This window comes from Dasypus novemcinctus, chromosome 27 (assembly GCF_030445035.2).
Source record: "Dasypus novemcinctus isolate mDasNov1 chromosome 27, mDasNov1.1.hap2, whole genome shotgun sequence".
Lineage (NCBI taxonomy): Eukaryota > Metazoa > Chordata > Mammalia > Cingulata > Dasypodidae > Dasypus > Dasypus novemcinctus.
Genome location: NC_080699.1, coordinates 23,766,431 through 23,792,356, shown reverse-complemented (window position 1 = coordinate 23,792,356; position 25,926 = coordinate 23,766,431). Strand labels below are relative to the sequence as shown.

At 57.8% G+C, this 25,926-nt stretch overlaps 1 protein-coding gene across 1 annotated transcript in view; it reads left to right on the top strand.

The window, feature by feature from the left end:
• Nucleotides 1-25,926, top strand: part of DSCAML1 (DS cell adhesion molecule like 1) — a 334,417-nt gene that overhangs the window by 240,717 nt on the left and 67,774 nt on the right. The window contains exons 4-8 of the mRNA XM_004452913.5: nucleotides 6,304-6,450; nucleotides 11,724-12,002; nucleotides 14,365-14,640; nucleotides 17,184-17,480; nucleotides 19,040-19,312. Coding sequence (XP_004452970.2) covers nucleotides 6,304-6,450; nucleotides 11,724-12,002; nucleotides 14,365-14,640; nucleotides 17,184-17,480; nucleotides 19,040-19,312 — 1,272 coding nt within the window. The remainder of the gene's footprint in view (nucleotides 1-6,303; nucleotides 6,451-11,723; nucleotides 12,003-14,364; nucleotides 14,641-17,183; nucleotides 17,481-19,039; nucleotides 19,313-25,926) is intronic.

Below are 25,926 nucleotides of genomic sequence, written 5' to 3'. Positions count from 1 at the left end.
TGCCCAGGCCACACACTGCCCCAAACCCTCAGCTGCCCCTCCACCTCTGCCCGCCGCCCTCTCCCCACCGAATTTCGCCCCCCCCCCCCCCCCCCGCGCGTCTGGGAGCAAAGGCTGGGGCCCCGCCTTGGCAGAGCACCACTTCTCTCCTCCACGCCCCACTGCCCAGCTCCTGCCACCCGGAGCCCCGAAGTTTCTATCCACTATCTCTCCACGGCTCCTGCGGAGCTGACCTTTCAAAGGAAGATGGAAAAGAGGCTGCCAGCTCCCTGAGCACCTGTGTCCAGGACCCAGCCTCCCCAAGGAGGGGCTGCTGCTTCCTTTCCAAGCTCACTGCTCCCCCGCCCAGCTCCCGAGGCAGGAAGGGAGCATCTGCAGAAAGCCGGACCACGGGGATGAGCCGAGAACACTGGGGGTCCCAGCCCCAGCCTGCCCCCAGCCCTCCCCCTTCCCGAGCGGGGTGCACGGAGCTGAACGACTTCCACGGCCACTTAATGAGCATCCCCAAGTGCCAGGGCTTTCCTTTCATTCTCCCAAAGCCCTGGGACGTAAGTACTACTTGTTATCTCCGTTTCCCTGAAGGGAAGACAGGGCTCGGACGAGTTTCATGTGAACATAGAGACATCAATTGTCAGAGCGGAAGGCCCTTACAAGTTTATCAAATCCAGTGCTTCTCAGGCCTGGCTGCGCATCAGATCTCCCAAGAAGCTTTCACAAAAGCGCCGATTTCCAGGCCACACCCCAGAAATTCTGAAATTAGTTTTAAAATCTCTTTGGATTGGGAAGCGGATGTGTTCAACTGATAGAGCATCTGCCTACCACACGGGAGGTCCAGGGTTCAAACCCAGGACCTCCTGGCCCGTGTGGAGCTGGCCCACGTACAGTGCTGCCGCGCACAAGGAGTGCCGTGCCACGCAGGTGTGTCCCCCTCATAGGGGAGCCCCATGGGCAAGGAGTGCGCCCTGCAAGGAGAGCCGCACTGTGTGAAAAAAAGCACAGCCCGCCCAGGAGTGGCGCCGCACACACGGAGAGCTGATGCAGCAAGATGACGCAACAAAAGGAAACACAGATTCCTGGTTCCACCGAGAATACAAGCGGACACAGAAGAACACACAGCGAATGGACACAAGAGAGACTACGGGCGGGGGCAGGAAATAAATAAAAATAAATGTTTAAATAAAAATCCCTTTGGATGATTCTAGTATGCAAATATGGTTAAAAATCACTGGTGTACTCCAACCCTCTTTTTTTTTTTAAGATTATTTATTTATTTATTTCTCTCCCCTTCCCTCCCCCCCCGCCCCCCAGTTGTCTGTTCTCTGTGTCTATTTACTGCATCTTCTTTGTCCACTTCTGTTGTTGTCAGCGGCACGGGAATCCGTGTCTCTTTTTGTTGCGTCATCTTGCTGTGTCATCTCTCCGTGCGGGCAGCACCATTCTTGGGCAGGCTGCACTTTGTTTCACGCTGGGCGGCTCTCCTTATGGGGCGCATTGCTTGTGCGTGGGGCTCCCCTATGCGGGGGACACCCCTGCGTGGCACGGCATTCTTTGCGCACATCAGCACTGCGCATGGGCCAGCTACACACAGGTCAAGGAGGCCCGGGGTTTGAACCGCGGACCTCCCATGTGGCAGATGGACGCCCTAACCACTGGGCCAAGTCCGCCGCCCCACCCGGCAGCCTGGCCACTCTTCATTCCCGTCTCTCTCCCACGCTTCCATTGAGCTGCCTCCCTGCCCCTCTCTTGTTGCCTACGGCTGGCAGCCCCGCCTTTCATGGAAGGACGTTGCCTTCTCTCTGTGGAATCCCAGCAGGTGGAGCGCAAGTCCAAACTTCTCCATGGGGCCCGGTCCAGGACCTGGAACCTCTCCATGAAGACGTGATGAATTGAGCCCAACAGAACTGGAAGGAAAAGCACTCCTTCACAAGGTCGTGAGGGCCCCGTCGACAGAAGCAACCAAGCAGAGGCTGGCACAGCATGTCCCTACGAGAGATGCTGTTATCCCAGGAGAGTCAGTCCAGCCCAGAGCTCAGACGAATGCAGTGAAGTGGATGAACACTCCAGGCTCTCCCTCTTCCTCACTGTGTGGACTTGGGCAGGTTAATTAACCCCTCTGTGCTTTGGTTTGTAATAATAATAGAATCCATTTCAAGGCTTGTGGGGATATTTGAGTTAATGTGTGGGCTGCTCTTGACCCAACACAGAGCAGGTACAGGAAAAGCTAACTGAAAACAGAGGCCTGTTCCACGTCACCAGGAAGGAAGCTGGCTAAGCAGGTCGGAGTAGTTGTGGAAATAATAAAAAATAGAAAAGGATTCATGAACCACACACCTCACTCCCCTGGGCATCAGCGGGTCCTGGGTGACCCCACGAGCTTTGAGAGCTCCCGGGAAGCGGCGTCAGTGGCGGGACGTCCGCCCAGCAGAGCTCTTCTGACCCTATGTTTGGGTCCTGGAGCGTCAGAGAAAAGGCCCTTCCGTGTCAACCCAAGGAACTCTGTTGGCATTTGGGGTTAGAGTCCTTTGTTTTTTTGTTTTTTGTTTTGCTTTTTTTAAAGATTTATTTATTTTTTTATTTCTCTTCCCACCCCTCCCCCCTCCAGTTGTCTGCTCTCTGTCCATTCGCTGCGTATTCTTCTGTGACCGCTTCTGTTGTTGTCAGCGGCACGGGAATCTGTGTTTCTTTTTGTTGTGTCATCTTGTTGTGTCAGCTCTCCATGTGTGCAGCGCCATTCCTGGGCAGGCTGCACTTTCCTTCGCGCTGGGGCGCACTCCTTGCCTGTGGGGCTCCCCTACGCGGGGGACACCCCTGTGTGGCAGGTCACTCCTTGCGCGCATCAGCACTGCGCATGGGCCAGCTGCACACGGGTCAAGGAGGCCCGGGGTTTGAACCGCAGACCTCCCATGTGGTAAACGGACGCCCTAACCGCTGGGCCAAGTCCGTTTCCCCAGAGTCCTTTGTTCTTCAAGACTCTTTTGGGAGGGCACTGCAGGATGCTCAGAACTCCTGGCCTCTGACCCCCAAATGCCATTAGCACCCCCCAGGTATGACCCCACACATTTCCTAACGGCCTCAGGGTAGGGGCTGGACCCTGGAAAGCCACTTCCCCTCCTCCTGGGGACCCAGCCTGCCCAAGGGGAGGAGCCGAGGCCATGGCCTGGCTACACCTCCGTCATTCCAGGGACCACTGCTTCCTTTTGGGGTATAGAGTATGCACTTGCCAGATGGCCAGGGTCCCCGCCGGAGGCCAGCCTTGTTGTCCAGTGGGGACCTCTGGGGGCCCCGCCAGTTCGCTCTGCCTTCCTCCCATCTCGACTCGCTCGCTGCACAGGCCTCTCCCCCCTCCCCTTCCCCAGTGAGCCCGTCATCGGATCCTCATCAAACATGCAGAGCCGATGTCGCACAAGTCCGTCCCTACCCCCCAGGGGGGATTCGCATCCGGCCCCTGATGTCCCCTCCCGCTCGGCTCTGGCGTCGTGCATCCCCTTGGCTGCGGCCTGCCTTTGTTCCAGGAGGAGCAATACACTGTGTCTGAAAACGTTACTGCAATTAAGTATGCACAAAAGGGGGGGAGGGAGGGGGGAAATGAGGACAATGAAGGATGTGAAACATCAGATGCAGCAGCCGCTTGTTGCTATAGAAACCCCAGCTCCCACCACCATCACCACCGCCCCCCGCTTAAAATTCCAGTAGGGCCAGGCTCTCCGTGGAGTGCTGGGAGCTGCTGGATCGCAGGGTCTTAGCTGGCCAGGCTGGAGCACCTGCGGGCTGCTCCCAGTGGCTTTATCTGTTTGTCTCTTTTCTGTTTTTCCTTGGGTGTCTGATCACCCACTGCCGCCACCTCCCTAACCCGGGGCTTCTGATTGGCAGCAGCGCCCTCCAATCGGTCTGCCTCCCAGTCCCAGTTACATAATGAATTACGGGAGAGCTTCTGCATTTGACTTTGGGATGTCACAACATGGAGACAAAACAGCGCCCACAGATTCCAGGGGGGAGCCAGGCTTCCTCGTGCTTCCTCTGGCTGCAGCGGAGGGGCTCGCCCCCTCCCTCTTTTCGTCTCTCACCCACAGCCTTGGGAGGGGGCCTGGAAGAAGAGGGGGAAGAGAAGCTGGCCCCCAGCTCTGGGTTTCCAGAGGCCCGGCAGGTTGCCAGGTGGCCGAGCTGTCATCTGGGAGAATCCCCAACAGGGTGCCGCTCAGCGAGGCCGCAGTGTAGTGAGGCGGCCCCTCCATGTCCCTCCACCCTCTGCAGAAACTGAATGTGTCTTGGGCTGGAGGGTGCTAGCCCGGTGCTGTTCTGCCCTGGTCAGAGGAGGCTGATTGTTGGCTCCTGCCTCTTAGCAAAGCACCTGGCACGGGGCAGGTCTGGCGCTATAAAAAGATGTGTGGAGTGGAGGAGGGCAGGAAGCAAGAAGGAAGGGAGGAGGGGTGGGAGGGAGGCAACGAAAAGAACTGTAGATCAACCAAAGGCTATTCAGAAGCAAAGAGCCCAAGTCTGGTGCAGCTATGTGAAACCATAGTCAGTAAATAACAATTTAAAAATAAAATCTTAAGACCGGAGAGTCTGCAGAAGAGTCAAAGACATGAGGCTTGCAGGGCTCACACAAGAACCAGGACCCATGGAGGAAGCCACAACGAGACCAGATGGGCCAAGGAGGATCTTTCTAAAAGTCAGGGCTACTGACTTCGGAACGGGCTGTTGAGTGAGGTAGTGAGTTCCTTGACCCTGGAAATAGTTAAGTGAAGACAGGAGAACGTCCCCATCAAAGATGGTGCAAGGACATTCAACTTTCCAACCTGTAGTTCTACAGCCTCCACGGTGGGAGCAGATCCATGGGAGCACGCCCATGGGAGCACGCCCGTGGGAGCACGTCCATGTGCGGGGCCCTGCCTCTCCGTGCTGGGAAACTTGGACTTGTGCTTGGAGAAGTGGGAAACCACAGAACATTCCCAACACGAACACAAGCCAGAATCAGAGGTCTTGCCATTGGCTGAGGGGTGTCCTCCAGGAAGGAGGAGGCGGATCCCCAAATAACAGAGTTTGAAGGGCTGATACCCTGACGCGGGGGGTCCTTTCTGCTAAGCCACTACCGCTGTCCCATTCCGATGCCCGTTCCCCATGGCAGCGGCAGCCTGGGGTCCTCCAGGCCCACCTGGGGAAGCAGCTAAGCCCCGGGAGGAGACAGAGGGACCCAAAGGTGGCGTCTTCATCTCGGTCTGGCTTGGTCTTGGGTGGGAGGACACTGCCGTGAGCTTAGGGGTCCAAAGCCAAGTGCAAACGCCTCCAAACTCTCAAGCCCACGCTCTCCCCTTTTTCAATCAGCCCTGACTGGCCAAGGCTCAGGGTTTGCCGTAGGAGCTCCAGCAAGGAAATTCACTGCGGAGTTTCCGAGTCTCGTGTTGCATCTTGCGTTGTCATCAGCAAAATGGGGGTGCTGCTGCGTGTCCTTGCTCCCCGGCCAGTCTGCCCGCAAAGGCAGGCACGGCCATGACGGTGGCTGGAGAGGCAAAGCCCCACCGCCCGCCCTCACCTGCACACCGTCGGGGTCCAGGACCTGGCTGCTAAATGAAGCCTGTGCATCTTCATCTTCGCGTCCCCGCTCGTGGCATAGCGTAGCCCCAGCAACTAGTCGTTGAGCTGATAGGAGATTTAGTTTGGAAGAGAAGCATGTAGGCTTCTGCTTGGCTCAGGGCAGAAGAAAAGTTGGATATCGGAAGAGCTGAATTCCAGTCCAGCTCTGCCACGTCCTGGCTGTGCGGTCTGGGGCCAGACCATGAGTCTCAGTTTCCTCTTCTGTAAAATGGAGACAGCACAGCAAACAGCGATGCATGTGAAAGAGGTTTGCAAACTGTAAAAAGGAAGGCAAGATGATATTACCGAGCGAGCATCTACTATAGAATAACCTAATTATTTCTTTTAATTCATGCAACCACCCCATGCAATATTATTTTCACCCCATTACCCAAACAAGGCTCAGAGAGGTTAAGTAACTTGCCCGAGATCACACAGCTAGTAGATTTTAGATTTTAAAGCTCAACCTCTTTACCTTAAACCCTGGAGCATCTACACTTAAAAGAAGAATTGCTGGCATTTCTATTGTCGTTTTGTTTGCATGTGGAAAATCGACGGGAGACGCTCCCTGGCCTTAGAGGTTGCATCAGCTGCACCCCCTTGTTTTTTCCTTCACCTCCTCTCCCTGGGCAACAGTCCCGGCCTGGGAGAGGGCCAGCTGCCGACCCAAGCTGCTCCTGGAGGGACGCCCAGCCCAGGGAGTAATGGGCCATGCCCTGATTGTGTCTCCAGAAAACAGGTTTTTTATTACTCACCACGGCGGGCTGTACATCGCGGACGTGCAGAAGGAGGACGCGCTGTCCACCTACCGCTGCATCACCAAGCACAAGTATAGCGGGGAGACCCGGCAGAGCAACGGGGCCCGCCTCTCCGTGACAGGTAGGCTGGGAGGGCTGGGGGAGAAGGGGCGGGCTGGCGCAGGGAGGGCTCCACGGACGGGGAGGCCCCTGGGTGCACAGGGCTCAGCGAAGGAGCATGAGGGACATGGGGGCAGGGGGCACCGGGGAAGACCTTGCCCAGCCTGGTTTTGGGTGCCTCACACATAAGGAGATGAATTCTTTTTAGACGTTTGTACCAGAGGAAGCTTAACTCTCCCGAAGAACTGATATGCTTCCATTTATCAAATAATACTTATGGACCATCTGCTCTTTCCTGTTTTTGTCTTCACTGTCAGGAAGCTCAGAGAAAATCTGGTGTTCAAACATAGTAACTATTAGAAAAGATTGGGGGGGTGGGGGGGTTAGTATTTCCTTACGTCTCTATATGTTATTTTTTTTTAAGTCTTCCTTTAGGAGGTACTGGGGATTGAACCCGGGAACTTGTACATGGAAGCAGGTGCTCAACCACTGAGCTACACCTGCTCCCCTCTAAATGTTTTGCAAGATTCTATTTTATCCATGAGTGCCTTTGTGTCTTTTGCTGTAGACCACCGCACTGCATTTAAAAGTAGGCAGAATCTAATTTATAAACAAAAGCATTGCCAAACTGAAAAAAGGATTCTTATTCTGGGGTGCTTATAGCCTCTCGGGAGGGACAGAAGCTGCTGTGTGTCGGGTCCCACTTTGTGCCGGGGATTTCACTCCTACCCTAGTAACCCTGTGAGGTAAGCGTTCTTCAGGTGAGAAAACGGACTCTTAGGGAAACTTGCCTGAGCTATTTAAGCAGAATTCAACCCCTGGGCCTCCTGAGCCCAGGGTGCTTCCAGCTGCAGCCCCTCTGCCCTCCCCAAGAAGGAGCCCACCGAGCACCCATGCAGGTGATCCCGTCACGCTCCAGAAAGCCTTGTGGCGGGAGGCACTCGGGATAGGCTTTCCGGGGCAGTAGTTTTCCAGCTCTTTCGGCAGCAATCCACAGACAGACGTTTTCATCACAGCCTAGGCCGGGCACGCTGAACTTCCCATTCTACTCTATGCTATTTCGATTTTTCTAGAACACTGGTTTTGCAACTCACCAAATGGATTTCACCACCTGCGAACGGTTTGAGTCCTGAGGCTTGAAAACCTCTGCTCTTGAGAAGCTGGGGGTGGAGTGGCTTTTGGAAGAGGAGTGAGCTGACCGTCAGACCCCCCTGGGGCCTGCGACTGGCCCCGCCAAATCCGGAGCCTCTCGGGGCCTCGGGAAGAGGGGCTGGGCTGCACACACCAGCTGATCAGTCTGACCCTGTCTGTCACTGCCCGTCTGTGGGTTCACTGAGGACCTCCCCCACCAGCACGTGACCCTAGCCGGGACACCCTCTCATTTGCCTAACACAGCTGGAAGCAAGACCAGGAAAGCAGGAGCCAGGATGGCAAGGTCATGGCTCCCTATTACCCAGGTGTCTCCAGCACCTGGCCCTGGGCCTGGCACATAGTAGGTGCTAAGTAAATTCATTCATTGGAATGAATCACTGCCACGGGAGATTGGGCTGTCCTGTGGGGAGAAGACAAGACTTGCATTTGACTTTGGAATGCGCAGCCCAATTCCCAAACCAAATTCCGAGTGGTTCCACTCCAGATTCTAGGGACTTGTGTGCAGGGTGTTTTGCATCTCATTTGCATGCTTCTCATACAGTGTGCATAAAGCACAGAAAACTCCTCCTGCGGGTCTGCTTTTTCCCCTCTACATATGTCTGGCCTGTCACCTCTGTGCAAATCCTGATGGGACCTCCAACATTTTTTTCTCCAGGGGGGTGTAGGCAGGGGTCCCTCCAAAAAAAATTCTTTATACTGGAGAATATACCACCCCTTCTCTTTCTCCTCTCTATTCACCACCAGCCTGGGAGGAGAAGGCAGGGTGGGGGAAGGAGAATGAGAACTGCCAGAGAATGAGAGCAAGGCACAGAGAGACACAGGGAAGAAAAAGAAAGAAATAACAGAGCGGAGGGACGCACAGAGGGGCAGAGGAAGAGAGAAAGAGATGGCAGCCACGGAGTGAGAAAGATGTAGAGGCAGAAGGGAGGCACTGAAGGGGAGGGGGCTGGGGGAGCCGAGGGGTGGGGCCCCGCCGAGTGACCCCGGCCCTGACGTGATGTGGGGTGACAAGGCCATCTGCAACCTGCTCGTCTCGGCAAAAATGCAACTGATCCCGGGGGAGGCAGCGCGGCAGGGCCTCCTGGCAACCTCCCCGGCCCCTCGCCCCTCCCAGCCGCAGAGCCACTCCCCAGATTTGGGGGTGCGGGGCGGTCCTGAGAGTAGACCTGCTGGCAGGTAAACACTGGACCTTGGTTTCCGCCGGGATGTTTACTTTTTAGAGCCAGAGCCCGCAAGCTCCAGGGGCTGGGGGCCAGGAGAGGGGCAGACCCTCCCCGACCGGAAGCTCTGGGGGCGCAGCTGGAATCCGGGGCTGCTAGAGGTCGCTGGGGCTGCCCTGGCCAAAAAGGAGAGGGTTGGGGATCCTGGGGTATATTGGAAATTGACCACAGTGCCTGTCTCAGCCACTCGCTAGCCATTCCACCTGGCCTGAAATAATGCCTTCAAGCCTCAGTTTCCCCACCTGTAAAATGGGAGTGGCCAAAGGTACTCCCCTGGGCTGCTGTGAGAATTAAATAGAGTACCGGAGGCAAAAAGCTTAGCATGGTAGCTGACACGCAGCAAGCGCTCAGAGCAGCTGCTGTCACTCTCGGTGCGGCAGTTGTAACTGCTGTTCTATTGTCCCTGCGTTATTATTTCCAAGACATTTCCGGAGTGGGGGAGGGGTGGCTTTCATTTTTCTTCATTTCCTGAATCTAAGGAGGCAAATGCAGTTATAATCTGAGCACCAGAATACAGCCTACTAATAATTATTCCATGCATCCGGGTGCTTTTAGGGTTTCCCAAGTGCTTTCATGCGTATTAACTCACGGCCATCCCCGCAACCACTGATGGGATACACATTATTATCCACTTCTAGAAACAGGTCACCAGTGAACAGAGAGGCTGAGCGACTAGACCAAGGTCCCCCAGCCCACTAAGCACAGAGCCAAGAACAGTGGCTGCATCCCCTGTGGGGCAGTGGGGGGGGGGGTCCCAGCAGTTTCCCCGGGCACCCGGAGCCCCCCAGGCCAGACCCCCAGCCCGGGTCCCAGGAAGCCCTCACCGGTCCAGCTGTCTCCCCCCGCCCTGCCCGATCCCCCCAGGCGGCCGCCGTGTACACGCCGCAGCATTTTACTTCTGCTCCGGAGTAATGAAAGAGGTTTCTTTCCCTCAGAATTTAATTTCACGCCTGAGACTCGGTGATTAATTCCCTCCCCCCCGCGGCCCCTTCCTCCGCCACCCCGCCGGCCCCTCCGCTTGTAAATTCTGCGGAGTGCCACGGAATTTGTGTGTTTTGCATCAATTAAGTGTCACATTGAGTAATTCCTCCCTGGCACAGGGTTTGTTTATCCCAACCATTCCCACAGGGGGTGGGGACGAGGCCACGGAATCTGGCAGGGAGGGTGGTGGGCCCTGAATGGCCATTGTCCTGCACATCTGCATAGCGAGGGGGCGCCCAAGAGGCCCTGGGACGGACATGCGGCCACCGATCGCCGACAGCAGCCTCATCACCCCAGCGCGCAGACCAGGCGACTCCGGTCCTGCACCCCGTGAGGGTGGGAAGGGAGCAGGGCATCTTCCAGAAAGGCCTTCTCCCAGCCCACCCGCTGTCCAAGGGAGCTGAGCTGAGGACGGAGGGGCTGGCAAGTGCCCGGGGGGCTCGAACGCTCACCATTCCCTGTATTAGGAGGTTCTGTCTCTATTTAGCGAAGGGGGCGTGGTTTGGGGCAGGGAATTCGGCTTTTGGACTTGACCCTGAGTGTGACTCTGGGCAGGTGGCTGCCTCTGTTTGCGCCCTCCTGGGTCCCTCAACAGCTCCGATAGCTCTGGACCTGCAGAGCTCTGCCAGGCGGAGTGTTCGCAGGCAGATCAGGCCAGTGCCCCACCCGCCCTCCGCGGACGCGCGCCAGGCCCACGAGAGGCCGCAGTGGCTCAGGCACGGCCCTGGCCTCAAGGGGCCCCCTTTCTTCCCAGGAAATTCCCAAGGCACCAGGCCACAGAGGAGCTGGCCACAGTGGGTGCCTCTTGGGAGGGAAATGAGGTGCCTTGGGGGTACAGGGGTGAGCGAAAGACTTGCTTTTTTACTGGATACTCAAATTTTTGTCAGGTGCACATATTACCTGTTTGGAAAAAAACTTAAATTTTTTTTCTCTAAAAAAGAAAAAGGTGTTTGAAAATAAAATAAAAGGAAGCGTGCCGTGGGATTGCAGGGAGAGTGGATTGGGGCAGGCATCCCAGAAGAGGTGATATTTAGGCTGTTTGTGAAGATGAACAGGAGTTGATGGGGGGGACACAGAGAGTGGGGAAGGTCGGGTACGCTGGTGAGGGAAGTTCGAGATGAGAAGCGTGGACTGTGTCTTACAGGAAAAGGGGGGCCTATGAAGCTTTCAAAACTGGGGGTGGAGGGGCTGTGACTGCTGCAGCAGAGAAAACCCCTCGGAAGCGGCCTGGTGGCCGCACATAAACCAAAACTCACTCCCCCCAGAAAAGGACCTCAGTCCATGGCAATCGGTTTCTCTTGGGCTGATAACGCAAAATAGAGGAGAGGAGAATTGGGGGGTGGGGGGTGGGGTTTGCCAAAGGCTTAACTTCCCAGGCTTTCCGGGGTCCCTATGGAAAAGCACGGGGCTTCTCTGAGCCTGTCTCCACTGCAGGTGGGAGGAGACCAGGCAGGGACAGGCGGGTTGTTCCCTCCACCTGAGGGTCCCCCAAGTCAGCAGTGAAGGGTCCCCCCAGGTCGGCTTGTGGCCCGGACCGAGACTTACCAGTGATTGCCTTCATGCAGTTGTCCTGATGTTCCACTGCCAAGGGGTCCCTGCCCCTGCGTCTGAGCTGGATTCTAGGTCCTCTTCCTCTCTGCCCCTCTTGCTCTGTTCCTCTTTCTTCCATCTGTCCGTCGGTCCATCACTCCAGCCCAGGCTATGTCTCTTCTCCTCCCATCCCCGGTCCCAGGCTCTCAGAGGCGCAGTCTGGCCTGAGAAGGCGAGTTGGGACCCAAGTCTGGGGCACAGGGAAACCCAGCCAGCCCTCCCTGAGACGCCCCGGGGGACTCTGGGGGCTCCTGCGCAGGTGCAGGGGCCGCGGGCTCCTGTCCGGGGAGCGCTCCTCCCCGCCCCCAGCCCCGCTCGCCCCCCGGGGCTGCTGACGCTCTCCGCCTTGCAGACCCGGCCGAGTCCATCCCCGCCATCCTGGACGGCTTCCACTCCCAGGAGGCGTGGGCCGGCCGCAGCGTGGAGCTGCCCTGCGCCGCCTCGGGCTACCCCGTCCCCGCCATCCGCTGGCTCAAGGACGGCCGGCCCCTCCCGGCCGACAGCCGCTGGACTAAGCACGTCACAGGGCTGGCCATCGGCGACCTGCGACCCGAGGACAGCGGCACCTACGTCTGCGAGGTCACCAACACCTTCGGCTCTGCGGAGGCCACAGGCACCCTCATGGTCATCGGTGAGTGGGGGGGGGGTCCCTTCGGCAGCCCCGGGGACCTCCGAGAGCGCCGCAGCGGGCCAGGGGGGCACGCAGCAGGCACGGCCTTCGGGCTCTGGGCGGTCGCCAGCATTGGTGACCCGGACCAGCCCTGAGTTGGAAATCAGACGGCCTGCCTTTCGGTTCTGGCATTCTCAGAGAGTCGCCGGCTTTGGGCAAATCCCATAACCACGATGGTCACCTCAGTGTCCTCTGCAAAATGGGATAATGACCCCAGCCTTCCGACCTCGCAGAGGTCAACCCAGATGGGACGGTGAGGGTGATGGTGACAAGCTCGCCACGAAGACGGGGCTTCTTGGCTCGTTGGGGGGGACAATGCTGATGTTAACCCATGTCACTCAGAGAGGACATCATGTATCCCATCCTAGGTGACATCCAGAATATTTAACAATAATCGATAAGAGCACTGATCAATCAGATCAGACTTTGGGTGCAAAGCGCCAAGTCAGCCACACCACCTGCCAGCCGGAGATCAGCTCCAGCTCTGCCCTGGCCCTCCCCCATCGCAGAGCACCCGGGACCCAAGAGGCCTTAGCAGACCCCGCCTGATGAGCACTGTCCAAAAAAGTGTGGTCTGATACGGCCTGCACACCTTCCCCTCCTGGTACACACACACACACACTGGCTCACTGTTCCGGAGATGGCACACCCCCAAAACCCTGGAAAATCAGCACACCTGACTCCAGGTACATCTGATGTGCGTGGCTCCTGCCCCAGTACGTACAGCAGACCTTACACACGCAGACACAGGCATGTGTGCAGGGAGGCTCATGTGCCCACTTCCCCATGCACGGACCCACACACTTCTCCATGCTCACCATCAAGTGCACTCTCAGAAATGGACGGTGACTGCCCACAGGTGTGCACACACCGCTGTGCCCTGGAGGTAGAGCTGCATCTGGTTCTCATCCCACCCTCAACCCCCCATCCTGCCCCACTGTGGCCTGACCTCCAGCTTCCAGGAGAAGGGACCTGCTTTTTCTGTCTTTTACCCTCTCCCTGCCAAGTTCATGGAGAAGAAAGCAGTGCTCTCTATACCAACCCCCCTCCTGTCACCAAGTCAAGCAGGGGCAGCGAGGAGAGAGCGGTGGGCACGCAGAACCGTGGGAGCCCTGGCTGGCGACAGGGACAAGCAGGACGCCACCTGCCTCATGGTGTGCTGGCATTTCCCAGGCAGCGGGCAGAGGCTCTGGGGAGCGAGCGGGCAGAGCCGCACGCGAATAGAGTCGGGTTTGTTTTGATGGCTCCCCAACCCAGACAGCCCCTCTCCTGCAGGCTGATTTATTGGGGACCCCAAGCTCCCACAGGCCAAAGCCCCCTGTACAGAACCCTGAGCCTCATGGCAATCAGGAAAGAGGGGCCAGCTGGGGGCTCCAGCTGCAGCAGGGGTGTGGAGAGTGAGATGCAGCCCCGCTCCAGAGCAGGAGGCAGGCACAGAAGGGCGCTATGAGCAGTGAGCTCAGCGTGGCACTAGTTATGCACAAGGCCTGAAGGAGGTCCAGAAGAGGGAGCCATAACCCAGCATGGGTCAGGGAGTCACAGCCAGGAAGGCTTCCTGGAAGAGGTGCACCTGAGCTCTATTCTGAAGGATGAGTAGGAATTAGGCCAAAGGGGAAAGATGCCCCCTAGGCAGAGCCCGGGAGGCAAGAGCCAGCCCGGGGTGTGCAGGGACCACAGGCAGTTCGCTCCCGCTGTGGAGACGGGGTGTAAGGGTCCAGCGGAAACTGATGGCAGCCGGGGGAGCAGGAGGGTGGGGTCCCCGAGGGCCCTGAGAGCCTCGAATACCCAGCTGAGCTGTTGGGGCCGTGGGAGTTCTGAGCAGGGGTGGGGCCGGCTGCAGCCTGGAGCCCAGAGGGAGGGGGCAGGGGGCAGGGCAGCGGCGGTGGTGAAAGAGGCGGGAGCCACGGAGCCACGTGGAGGAGGCGCACCCACGGAAAGAAGCGTGCCAGCATCTGCGTGGGCACGGGAGGCTGGTGGCTGCGTCAGAGGTGCCCTCTGGCTCCCAGGGTGGGTGACGGGGAGATCAGTCAAGCAAAAGAGAGCCTCGCAGCCCACCCTGGGCAAAGCGGCGTTCAAGGAAACACGGGGCCCCAGAGGAAGAGGTGCAGGGGCTCTCCCAGTCTGACGCTGCCACTTAACAGATGGGTAAACTGAGGCCTGGAGAGGGGATCCACCAGTTCCAGGCACACGAGCTCGACCCTTGGCCTCTGACTCCAGGCGCCATGGGGAGCGCCTCCGGCCTCCAGCCGCGCCCACCACAGTAAGCCCTTTCTCTTCTCTTGCTCTCCCCCCATCTCCCCTCTCCCGTGCCCGCCGGGCGCAGACCCCCTGCACGTGACCCTGACACCAAAGAAGCTCAAGACCGGCATCGGCAGCACGGTCATCCTCTCCTGCGCCCTGAGCGGCTCGCCGGACTTCTCCATCCGCTGGTACCGCAACACGGAGCCGGTGCTGCCCGACGAGGCCATCGCCATCCGCGGGCTCAGCAACGAGACGCTGCTCATCGCGTCGGCCCAGAAGAGGCACTCGGGCGCCTACCAGTGCTTCGCCACCCGCAAGGCGCAGACGGCCCAGGACTTCGCCGTCATCGTGCTCGAGGGTGAGCCGGCGCGGCCACGGCAGAGGGGCCTCGGACACCCAGAGCCCCGGCCCGGGGGGCAGTGCCTGCTCCAGACCCGCCCTCCCCTGGCCACGGTGGCAGTAGTGACAGGAAGCATTTATCCAGCACCTCCACGGGCCAGGCCAACGCACGGTCTTATTTAATTTGCCCCCAGTACCAAGAGGTGCCTGTAGGTTGCCTATTTTGCAGTTAAGGAAACTGAGGCTTCAGTCCCTTTCCCAAAGTCACGCAGCCCTGCCAGAGGGACAGCCCTGAGATTTGACGTCAGGTCTCTTTTTGCCATCAGATCATCTTGCTTCTGCCCTCTGAAATTACTAGAACCTCACTACGAGAGGGGTCTTCTTTTGGGTCGTGAAGGCTTTCAGTCTCCCAGAAGCCCTCCACAGCAGGCTCTGTTCCTGGCCACAGAGGAGGTTTCAGCCTGTTTCTCTCTCCCTTTAAAGCGGCGGTCGCCCAGCGTTCCTCACCCAGGACCTCTGCGTATGGTTGCTCAGGTTGCTCACTGCACAAGGTGCCCAACCAAAAGGGAGAATGAGGACTGAGGTTCGCCTTGCACTCCACTTGCCGAGCCGTGAGCTATGGACTAGGGCACATTTTCTTTTGTTTGTTTATTTTTATTTTTGCCTTTTTAAAAAAAGATAAATAGATCACACAAAACATTACGTTAAAAAACATAAGAGGTTCCCATATACCCCGCTCCCCACCCCCACTCCTCCCACATCAACATCCCCTCTCATCAGTGAGGCACATTCATTGCATTTGGTGATACACCCTGGAGCACTGCCACACCGCATGGACTGTAGTTTTCATTGTAGTTCACGCTCTCCCCCAGTCCATCCAGTGGGTGATGGCAGGATATACAATGTCCTGCCTCTGTCCCTACAGTATCATTCAGAAGAACTCCAAGTCCCCAAAATGCCCGCACATCACACCTCTTCCTCCCTCACCCTGCCCTCAGCAACTCTCGTGGCCACTGTCCCCACATCAGTGCCGCAGTTTCTTCCATTGCTAGAGCCACGACAGTTCTGTAGTAGAAAAGCAGCAAGTCCACCCCAATCCACGTTACATTCCTCCGTCCTGTGGACCCAGGGATGGCGATGTCCACTCCACCTCTACATCGAGAGGGGGCGTAGGTCCCACATGGCTGATGGATGACCTTTCCTTCACTTACACAGAAGTCCTTAGCCCCAAGTTTAGTGCTTCCCTCGCTTCTCCCTTAGCTGTTACTCAAGAAAAGCCGCTGACCCTATTCCTTCCAAGGACCGTTCACTGTGGTAGCAAAGATATCAAACCCAGGCATTATTCCCAGCAGCAGATGAGCCCCCACCTGGCGCATTATTTCACTGAGGGGTCACCCCTTTGTAGTGAAATTAGGACATCGTAGAGGACAGCCACTGGTGGCCAGTTCAGAGCAGGGAGATGGAAAATGAGGCTGGGGGGGGGCAGAGGGTGGGGAAGGCGAGGGGCAGGAAGGGAGAGGGCTGGGAAAGAGGCAGAGCAGGGGCCAAAGGCAAAGCACCCCCGGGGCTCTCCCAGGCTAGTCCCTCGGGGTTAGATAAGGGTCTCCCCAGAAGTGGGGCAGGGGTTGGATTAAGATCAGCCTGTTGGCACAGAATGTGGCAGGTGTAAAGAAGACTATCCCCTTGCCTTTTTTTTTTTTTTTTAACTTAACACCCATTTTAATCCTTTATAGCAATCCTGTGTGGAGAGGAGGGCTGGGGTTCATAATCACATTCCCCCACCCAGGCAAGGAAGTTGGGGCACGGGGGTTAATTGTCTTGTCTGAGGGTATTGCCTTAGCCAAGGCCAGAGGCGCGGCCGCACACTGCGCATGGCTGCCCCGCAGCCGCCCACAGCGGGCACTGGCACCTCAGCGCCTGCCCTTTGGCTCAGAGGGCTGCAGCACGGCCCCTCCCCTGACGGCACTCAAGAGAGAACTGAACTTAGCCTCTGCAGGGCCGGCCGGGGCGGTCCTGGGGCCACGCTCAGTTAACCGCAGGTAAAAGGAGGAGGAAACAGGAAAGTTGAGAGCCGCGAACCTTTAAGCATTTACTGAGCGATGAGCTCATTCTTTTTTCCCCCATTTTTTAAATTAGAGAAGTGGTAGGGTTACAGAAAAATGATGCAGAAAACACAGATGCCCATATCGCCCATGTGAGCATCCACTCATGTACTCCTCACAGCGGCCATACACAACAGGTGTAATCCTTGCCTCTGTTTTGCCGGTGAGGAGATGGACAGACTCAGAGAGGTTAAGCCACTCGCCCGAAGATGCAGAGCTAACACTTGGCCGAGGCGGGATTCAAACGCCGGAGCCTTCATGCTTGTGCAACAGGGATTGGGCCCCTGGCGGGGCTGCTGCAGACAGCCGGGGGACCCAGCCACCTCAACGTCCCCGTCGGGGCCTGGCCGCGTCCTGAGGCTGGGCCTCCTGCCCCTGCGCCGGGTGGGCTGGCCCGGGGAGGTGCTGTCCCTCGGTGGCACGGTGACCCTTCAGGGGGCCCCCCCCTCGCTCCCTGCAGACGGCACGCCCCGCATCGTCTCGTCCTTCAGCGAGAAGGTGGTCAACCCCGGGGAGCAGTTCTCGCTGATGTGCGCGGCCAAGGGCGCGCCGCCCCCCACAGTCACCTGGGCCCTGGACGACGAGCCCATCGTGCGGGACGGCAGCCACCGCACCAACCAGTACACCATGTCGGACGGCACCACCGTCAGCCACATGAACGTCACCGGCCCGCAGATCCGCGACGGCGGCGTGTACCGGTGCGCGGCGCGGAACTCGGTGGGCACTGCTGAGTACCAGGCGCGAATAAACGTAAGAGGTGCCTGTCTACATTTAAATATCAGAATAGGCTTTCGAGGTCCTTCACCATCTCTGTGGTTGCCATTATTCTTGTGCTGATGACCACGTCTCAGTCGTCCTGTCGACGTTAGCAGAGGGCCTCTTGCCTCCCCCCGCTTCGCCTTTCCCCCCTGCTCGCCGCCTGCCAGCCCCGTCATCTGTCCTGTGCGTGCGTCTCTCGTAGGGTCACCGGCTCACAGCCCCCTCCTCCCCCACTCTCCTCCGCACTCCTGTCTGTCCCCCGCACCTGCTCTCTCTGCCTCAATCCGCCCTTTGGGGTCCAGACATGCTATGCCCCCTGCGGGGCCTCTCAGGGACAAGGGAGGGGCAGTGGGGCCCCGGGTTGACCTTGGATCCGGTGCCCCTGTCTTTCCACCGAGCCCCCAAATGCTCCAAGAGGTATAGGCAGCCCGGAGTCAGGCACCCTCTTTCCCCAGCCCATCGACGCCTCCTGCCCCAAGGCTCAAGCCTCCAGGAGAAGGAGGCCGCGGCTGGGGAGGGGGCGTCCGCAGGCAGCAGCCTCCAGGAGCGGGCGGGAGGGCCTCAGAGTCCCCATGCCTCAGTGCTCCAAAGTCACTGTGGCAAGAGGTCTCCTCTGCAGCCCTTCGTGGCCCGGCGGGGACTGGCTATTCCTCTGCTGACCCTACCCGGGCCCCTGGCCCCTGCCGTGGGGACAGGGAAGGGGAGCGAGAGGTTGGAGTTAAATTCACCTGCACCAGGTCTCTGACCCCACATGAGAAGCGTGGCCTTCCCTTCCTCAGCCTCCCGCACAGTCCTCTGACTAGGACGGGGACCTAGCTGCGGATCCAGGGTGACCCACGGAGTCCCAGGCTCCAGGGCCCCGAGAGGGTCCCTAGTCCAGCTCCTCGTCTTCTAGCGAGGAGCCTGAGGCCGGAGAGCTTCCGGAACCTTCCCCAGCGCTGCCTGCGTGGAAGCTGCTGGACTCCCTTTAGAACTCCCCGACTTGTCCCTGCCCACCTGAGTCAGCTGGGTGCCCTCCCCTCAGCCAGCGTGGGTGCTGTCCCCTTTCATAGCCCCTTCTCAGGGGCCCACCGAATACTTTTGCCTTTTTGAAAGTAAATCAGCTTATCCAGAGGAGCCCTTCTTGCGGGCATTTGAATATTTAACACAGCTAAGATCCTTGGGGGTACAAGCCCAAAATGAAAATAACAAAATCTCCATGATTCGTTTTAACCAAAAATTCTTGATCTCCCCGTAAAGGAAGACTCACCCTCCCAAATCACAGTCCCAGGGCCCTGCACCTGCTTCCCGACCACATGCCACAGGCCTGCCGGGCCGTGCCTGTCTGAAACTATTCGAAGCTGGTAACAGAGTCCAGGAAAGACGTGGGTGCCCCCAATTCTGCCTTTAGCCTTGTAACAAAGAGCCTTCCTACCCCCGCCAGAGTAAGCCCCTCCTTGGCCCCCCAAGAGTCTCAAAGGCCAAGCAACTGAGAGCAGCATCACGGGGTGCGCCTGGCTGTCCCTGGCTGACGGCGCCACCTCCTCCTCTCTTCCTCCCCCCTTCTGCCCCCCCCAGGCCCCCCCAGCATCCGGGCCATGAGGAACATCACCGCCGTGGCCGGGCGGGACACCCTTATCAACTGCAGGGTCATCGGCTACCCCTACTACTCCATCAAGTGGTACAAGGACGCCCTGCTGCTGCCCGACAACCACCGCCAGGTGGTGTTTGAGAACGGAACCCTCAAGCTGACCGACGTGCAGAAGGGCATGGACGAGGGGGAGTACCTGTGCAGCGTCCTCATCCAGCCCCAGCTCTCCATCAGCCAGAGCGTCCACGTGGCTGTCAAAGGTAGGCCCTCCCTCCCCAGCCCGAGCCCCTCCCTGGCGGGCAACGAGCGCGCGAGGGAGCGAGGGGCCCAGGCCCACGTGTGGGGCACTGAGACTGGCGGAGACGGGCTGCTTTTACAGGGTGGGGAGGGACCTTCCGGCTGCTCACGCTGCTTGAGGCCTCAAAAGCACCGCGTGGGGCTCAGAGACCCTCTTCTGTCCTGGGCCCTGCACGCTCACCGGGGCGAGGTCTTAGCACCGTGCCTGGGACCTGGGAGCCATTGAGCCATTGTCTGGGGATTGAGTGACCAACATAGACAAGCAACTCGAGAAATGTGTAGGTGCCTGATATGGCTGTGCAGGTGCGTGAAGGCCCCAAATAACATTCTTTGGAACCGGCAGGTGTGGACACTGGGCAGTGGGTGAGGGGAAGTGGCCTGGTTGCTGGGCGGCAGGATGGGGAGAGGTGGGTGCTGCTGGGTCTGATGCAGGAGAGGTCAGTGGAAGGCGGGCAGCTGGGGGCGAGAAGTCACAGAGCCAGCGATGGCCCCGAGGAGCCAAGGGCTCATGGCCCTTTCCGAAGAGCCAGGGAGGGTGCAAGCATTGGGAGGGTAAGCATTCCAGCAGTCCTTGGCGACGGCTCCCTGGGAGCCTGAGTTTCCAGAAGCCCAAAGACCCCGGCGTGGGGCTCCACGTGGGAGGGAGGGAGGCCTCTGGGTCTCCCGCCACCTCTCCAGTCCTGGTCTCTAGCACGGAACTGCAGTCATTAGGATAATAGGACAGACAGCCTTTGTTAAGGGCCCACTGCACACCCATCCCTGTGTCTTTAAGACATGAACCATTTATCCTCGAGTTCCTAGGGAGGAACCGGGGGACACCAAAAAGTTAAGTCAACTGTCCCATAAAGTCAGGCCCAGGGCCTGCCGTGCCGGAAGGAACATCGCCACCCGCAGGCCAAAGTCCCACGGGCGGGGGGGGGGGGGGGGGGGGGGGAGCAGCAGTCATCCTGGGCAAATCAGCTGGGTGGCACCCATGTAACCCAGCTCAGCCTGCCTCTCACCGCCTCCAGATCCGTTTCAGCACGGAGAGTTTACAGTGTAAACATCACAGATTAAAACATCTAACCTTTGCTCGGCTCCTGCCCCAGCAAGCACGTGGCCGGGCTCGTTGGCTCAAAATAAATAAATAAACGACTGGGCCCCAGCGAGCGGGAGCCTCCGGTGCGTGGAACATCCTGAAAGCCGCTTCTGCTCATCAATTATTCAGCCCCATTCAGGGAGCCATCAGTCCTAATGAATTGGATCTGATGCATTCCGTCTCAGCGACTCGCTGGGCCTGTTGTGATCCTGCTGAACGACAGTCTCCCCGGCCCTGGGAGAGGGGTGGGGGCGGGGAGTATGTGTGCCTCCTTGTGGGCGCCTGCACGGTTACCCCAGGGGGCGGAGCCCACGCACAGACCACGTGGAGTCCAGCCCAAAGCCTGACCCTTGTAGAAGGTTTGTCAAGTAAGGGATTGTGGGGTGTGCAGGGGCGTGTGCGTGGGTGTGCATGCACGCCTGCGCACGTTCCTCCTTCCCCACTCGCAGGGTCTGAAAACTTCCAGAAATCCAGGCGGGTGTCGTCACCTCTTTTCTTTCCTGACCAAGAAGCAGCATTTGTGGGAGGAACCCTGGGCTCCTGCCCCTCCTCAAGTCAGGCCACTGGGCCGGTGCATTCCAAGACTCTCTCTCCCCCACCTCATTAGAATGCGCTTTTGCAGAAGGACCCATCAGAGCTGATTATGATCGCGCGGCTTGATTAGCTGCTGTGGCTTCCAAGAGCTGCCAGCGGAAGGGGGTGGAGGTGCCCCTGGGCGTGGAAATGGGGCTGGTTTTGGGGGGAGCAGCCCTCCAGGCCCCACTCCCACTGCGCCAGTTCCACCCCAAGGTTCAGAGCAGAGAAACCTGGAGTGGGGGGTGGGGGCAGGGCAGGGCTCTAGAATAGGGAGATAAAGCAGAAGCCCCACCCCCCACCTCTCTGCAGGGCCAAGGGTTCCTGGGGAAGGCGGGGCAGGAGCCCATGCTGCTCCGTGAGCTGGAAAAACAACTGCTGACTCCATTCCTTCTGGGGCTGCTTGTCTTCTAATGAATTTTTCAAACACTGAGCTGCGAACACACCACACACACATACCCACACATGCACATGCATTGCAGAGACCTGTGTGCAAGAGTGCCATACATATACCCGCTGGTATGTGCATATGCACTTACGTGCAACAAATGGACGCACAGAAACCTATTCACACGTGCATGGACACACATAGACACACATACTCCAGGTGCACAGACACAAAAATTTCCTCTGCCAGTACCTTCCCGTAAGGCAACGGTCCTGGGCCACAAAAGGTGGCTGCAGATGGGACCATGATATATTGCCCAGATGAGCCTGTTGTGGGCCAGTGGGCTGGGAGAAGCAGAGAAGAGAGGATGGAGGGTGCTTGCAGGCTGCCCGGGCTGTGGCACACGTGACACTGGCGGCAGAGTTCAGCCAGGCCGCAGGTAAGGCCGGCGCCTGTCTCTGGGCCTCCAGAGTGATCTGGGTGGGATGCTAAGAGGCAGGCACACGGAGCAAGCCTAGATGTGCTGTCTTTAGGGCCCCCTGTAGCTGAAAAGTAACATAGCACAAGAAGCATCTCTGGGCACCAGGCGGAATATTTAATTAAGAAGTCAGGGCAGCAACTGGGGCTCCTTGGCCCCTGCTCGGGGTAAGGGAACTTCTCCATCTGGACCTCTGAGCCTCTCGGGGTCTCTGGAGCCAAAGCAAGTGTGCACGGTGCCTCCTGCCCATGCTTAGCAGGGCCAGAGGCTTGTCCCAGCTCTGTGGGAAGAGAAATCGGAAGAAGTTACACACACACATGCTCATACATATACCCTCACTCCCCAGTGCCCGTGTCCATCCAGTCTCCGCTGGCTGCTCAAAGCTGACCTTCAGCTGTTTCTCAAAACAGTACCTGCCAAGTGCTCGGGGGCCCTTGGAGCAGGCCCCTCGCATCCTGGAGAACGGGTTGGGGGTTGCGGTGATCAGAAGAAGAGAGAAGCAGCCGCTGGCCAAACGCCTGCTTTTGGCAGAGCTGAGGTTTGGAAGGAACTGGCTGGAATCCACAGGAAAGAGGACTCAACAGGCGGTACAGGTGGTGGGGGATTGAGGGGAGAGGAAGCCCCAAGGAAGCTGCTGCCAGTAGCCCTGTGCACTCAGCAGAGGGAGTCAGAACATAGGGGCAAGCCTCCACCTTACTGGACGGACGGGCCTCATGGTGAGGACAATGACAATGACAAACAGCAGCATCCATCTCTTCTTTCCGTGACACCTACTGTTGTCCCGCTGTGTTCCAGGCACTGTTCCATGTTCTGTGAATCCAGCTATGCTCCATACAGTAAAAAGAAAAGAAAGAAAAAACCCTGCCCTCAGGGAGCTTACACTCTAGAAGGGAAACAATACATAGAATTTGTCCTCTGTCGATCGGGAGGGGGGCGGGCGATGTTAGCGATTTTAAGTACCGTGGTCAGGCAAGGCCTTCTTGAGAAGAGAGAGTTGTACAAAACACCGAAGCAAGTTATTATTCCTAAAATTGTAGGCTTGGTAGAACTGGGACATCTGCGTCTGATTATTTGGAAAAGCCCCTCCACTGCTCAGTGAGGAAGCTGAGGCTCAGGGCCAGAGGTGGGGCCCGAGGGGGAGTGATCTGCCCAAGGCCAAGTCTAGAACCCAGTTCCTGAGGAGGCAGAGAAGCCCCAGCTCCCCACGGTGCCCGTTTTCTGCTAATGGGTACAGTAAGTTAAAAGGAGGCTCAGCCCCAGATAGTCAAGGAGAGACACCGGAAAGTGGCCAGCACACCCTCCCAGACAAGTGGCCGTAAAAGCTTTATGGTGGCCAGGCCAGCATGGACTGCCACCCCCTCTGTGTCTTCTCAGCCACCCAGTGCCAGTCTCTTCGCCCATGGCAGCCCTTTGCTCTGGCCCCTCCTTCCTCGGGGCTGACCACGTCACCCTCTTGCTGAAAACAATCACGGCCAGGGCAGGGTCCCTGCGTTACAGGGCACTCGTCACCTCCTCCATTCAGGCTGATGGCCGGGAAAACACTGGGACAGAGGGGCAGGAGGAGGGACCCCGTGGACGCGGTAACACTGAGGAAGCGATTGTTCCCGCTCCAAGTAAAACAGACACCCCTTGGAGCAAAGCACCCACAGTCACCCAGCCAGGGTCCACCCTCGGAGCCCCTGGCACGGTGCCTCTGACTCCAGGTCAGAAAGCCACCAGCTCTGGGCAGCTGCCCAGCGCGCATATCCCAGAGCCCCGCCCCCCCCACTTCGCTGAGCCTCTGCTCACAGCCGCCTCCCCATCCTGACAATTTCTCCTCCCTCCAGCCCTTCCCCCGTGCTGGCAGCCAGCGTGAAAGGGGTGTGGGAATGTTAGCCTGGAACCCGGGGGTCTCTGAGCAGCTCTGGCCCTAGCACTCCCACCGAAGAGTTCCTAAGGGGACACTGATTAGCCACAGCAGAACACCTGCCCCAGCCACCCTGCAGCAGGTGTGGACTACGCCACTGCAATGGTGGCAGCAGGGGAGGGGAGCAAGGCGCCCGCCTTGGACTTCCAGGGAGTTTTCTGGTCACCTGCTCCCATGAGGTAAGAGTGCTCTAGGGGGCACTGGGCCAGCCCACAGCTGTCTTTGAAATGGCTTCTCAGAAAGCCATCACTGCGATTCCTGAAGACCGGAATGGAAGGACAGACCCTGGTTGGTCTCTGCCCCTTGGCTCAGTCTCTTTCCTCTGCCTCGCCCCATGTACTTTTTGAAAGCGTGCATTTCCTTTAACTCCCAGCTCAAATGCCACCTCCTCCACAAAGCTGCGCTCACCCAGCCAGACGACATCTCTCTGCTCTGAGTTCAGCGCCTGCATGTCGAGGTGGGGCTTGTCTGATAATCATCAGAGTATCTTACATTTCCTAGTACAGCCGAAGCTCCTGAGGTTCCATCTGTAGTTTAAGCATGTTTCTACTTTCCCTGGCCCACATGGGGCATAATGCCTTCACAGAGCAGGCATTTCATAAATATTAGATGAATTAGTTAATTAATGAATTAACCTGCCTTAGTCACTTGTTCCAGTATCTAAATCCCTTCTTACTGAGAGACAGTAAGCTAAATCTTCCTGCTTAATTTCAATCTCTCTCTATGCACTTGCTCTGTCCTCAGTGGAAATGTAGGGCAGTGGCCATCCCTCCTCTGGGGACAGCCCTCCAGACCTGACTGTCCCTTAGCCTTCTCCTCTCTCTGCATAACCCCCGACTCCTTGTTTGCCCACACACCCTGCCCTCCAGCCCCTCTCACGGTCAGGACTCTCCCCTTGAGTCCGTGCTCCATCGTCCGCAGGGCTCATCAATCTCAGGATCCAGCTCTGGTGCTGTGATAGCAAGGGCCTGGCCCCTAAGACGAACCAAGCGAGAAGCTCCAGGCTCCCAGAATAAAGTCAGCATCTTGAGGGGCAGCATAGAGCCTCCCTCTTACTCTGAGTGAACTCCCATCCCCTTGCCCACCTCACAGGTAACTCCCAAGGTCGGCCCAGGAAATGATATCTGGACATAGGTTCATTCATTTACTCATCCAATCAATATTTATGGGGTCACTTTCAATTTTCCAGACAAATAAGGCCTCATTGCTGCCCTAAAGGAACTCCCAGCCTCCTAAGGAAGGTGATAATACAAGCAGTTGCCCCACCACCATGTGACAAGTGCCATAATCAAAGTGTGGACCAAGTGCTGCAGAGCTGTGCCAGAGGAGGTTAGATGGCACAGGACAAGAGGCGCCTGAGCAGGGTGTAAAATGATGAGGAGGAATGGCCTGTTAGTCCATTGGCTTGAGCTTTGGAACTTTAAGGGAAGGAGAACTGGACCATAACTGGTTCTTCTAAGCCTAAGGAAACAACCTAAGTGGCAGATCTGGGTCTCTAGTCATTCCATCAAAAAAGCCAAGAATGCCTACAAGGCCCGATCAATCCAGGCGAAAAAAAAAAAAGAAGAGGGATCAGCTGAGGCCAGCAGTGGGGGTCTCTGGGAAGTCTCAGAATGGACATTGGGCCACTACTAGAGTCAGGGCTCCAGAGAACTCCATCTGGGAATACCCAAAGCCCAGCAAACCCCTCAGAATGTGGGGAACAAATGCTCAACCCCCAGGAAAAGAGGCAGCCAGAGACTGGGATGGGAAGATCTGACAATGAGCCAAGCCCCAGCAAACCTGGCTGGGATTTAGAACCTGGATTTGGGCCCAGGTGGATCTGGAGTACAAGAAGGGCTCAAAAGTCAGCGGGCCAGGGACATACGTGGTGGGAATAAGGGACAAATGCCCAGCTGGGTTCACATCCACCTGGGCAAAGACTCAGGTGGATGGAAGTTCCTGGGGTGCTAGAAGGGCCCCGAGGCCAGAGGGTAGGGTAAGGAGGGTGAGGACATTGGAAAGCTGCGCTGAGGGCTCTGCTAAGAGTGTGGCTTCCGTGCTGTCGGTTACGGAGGCAGCGCCCCCCACTAGATGTTACCTCCTCCAGGCCTAAAGCTGTCGGTCAGGAATTCCCCCAGGCTTCCAAAGGGCGGTCAAGAATTTTCCATGTCA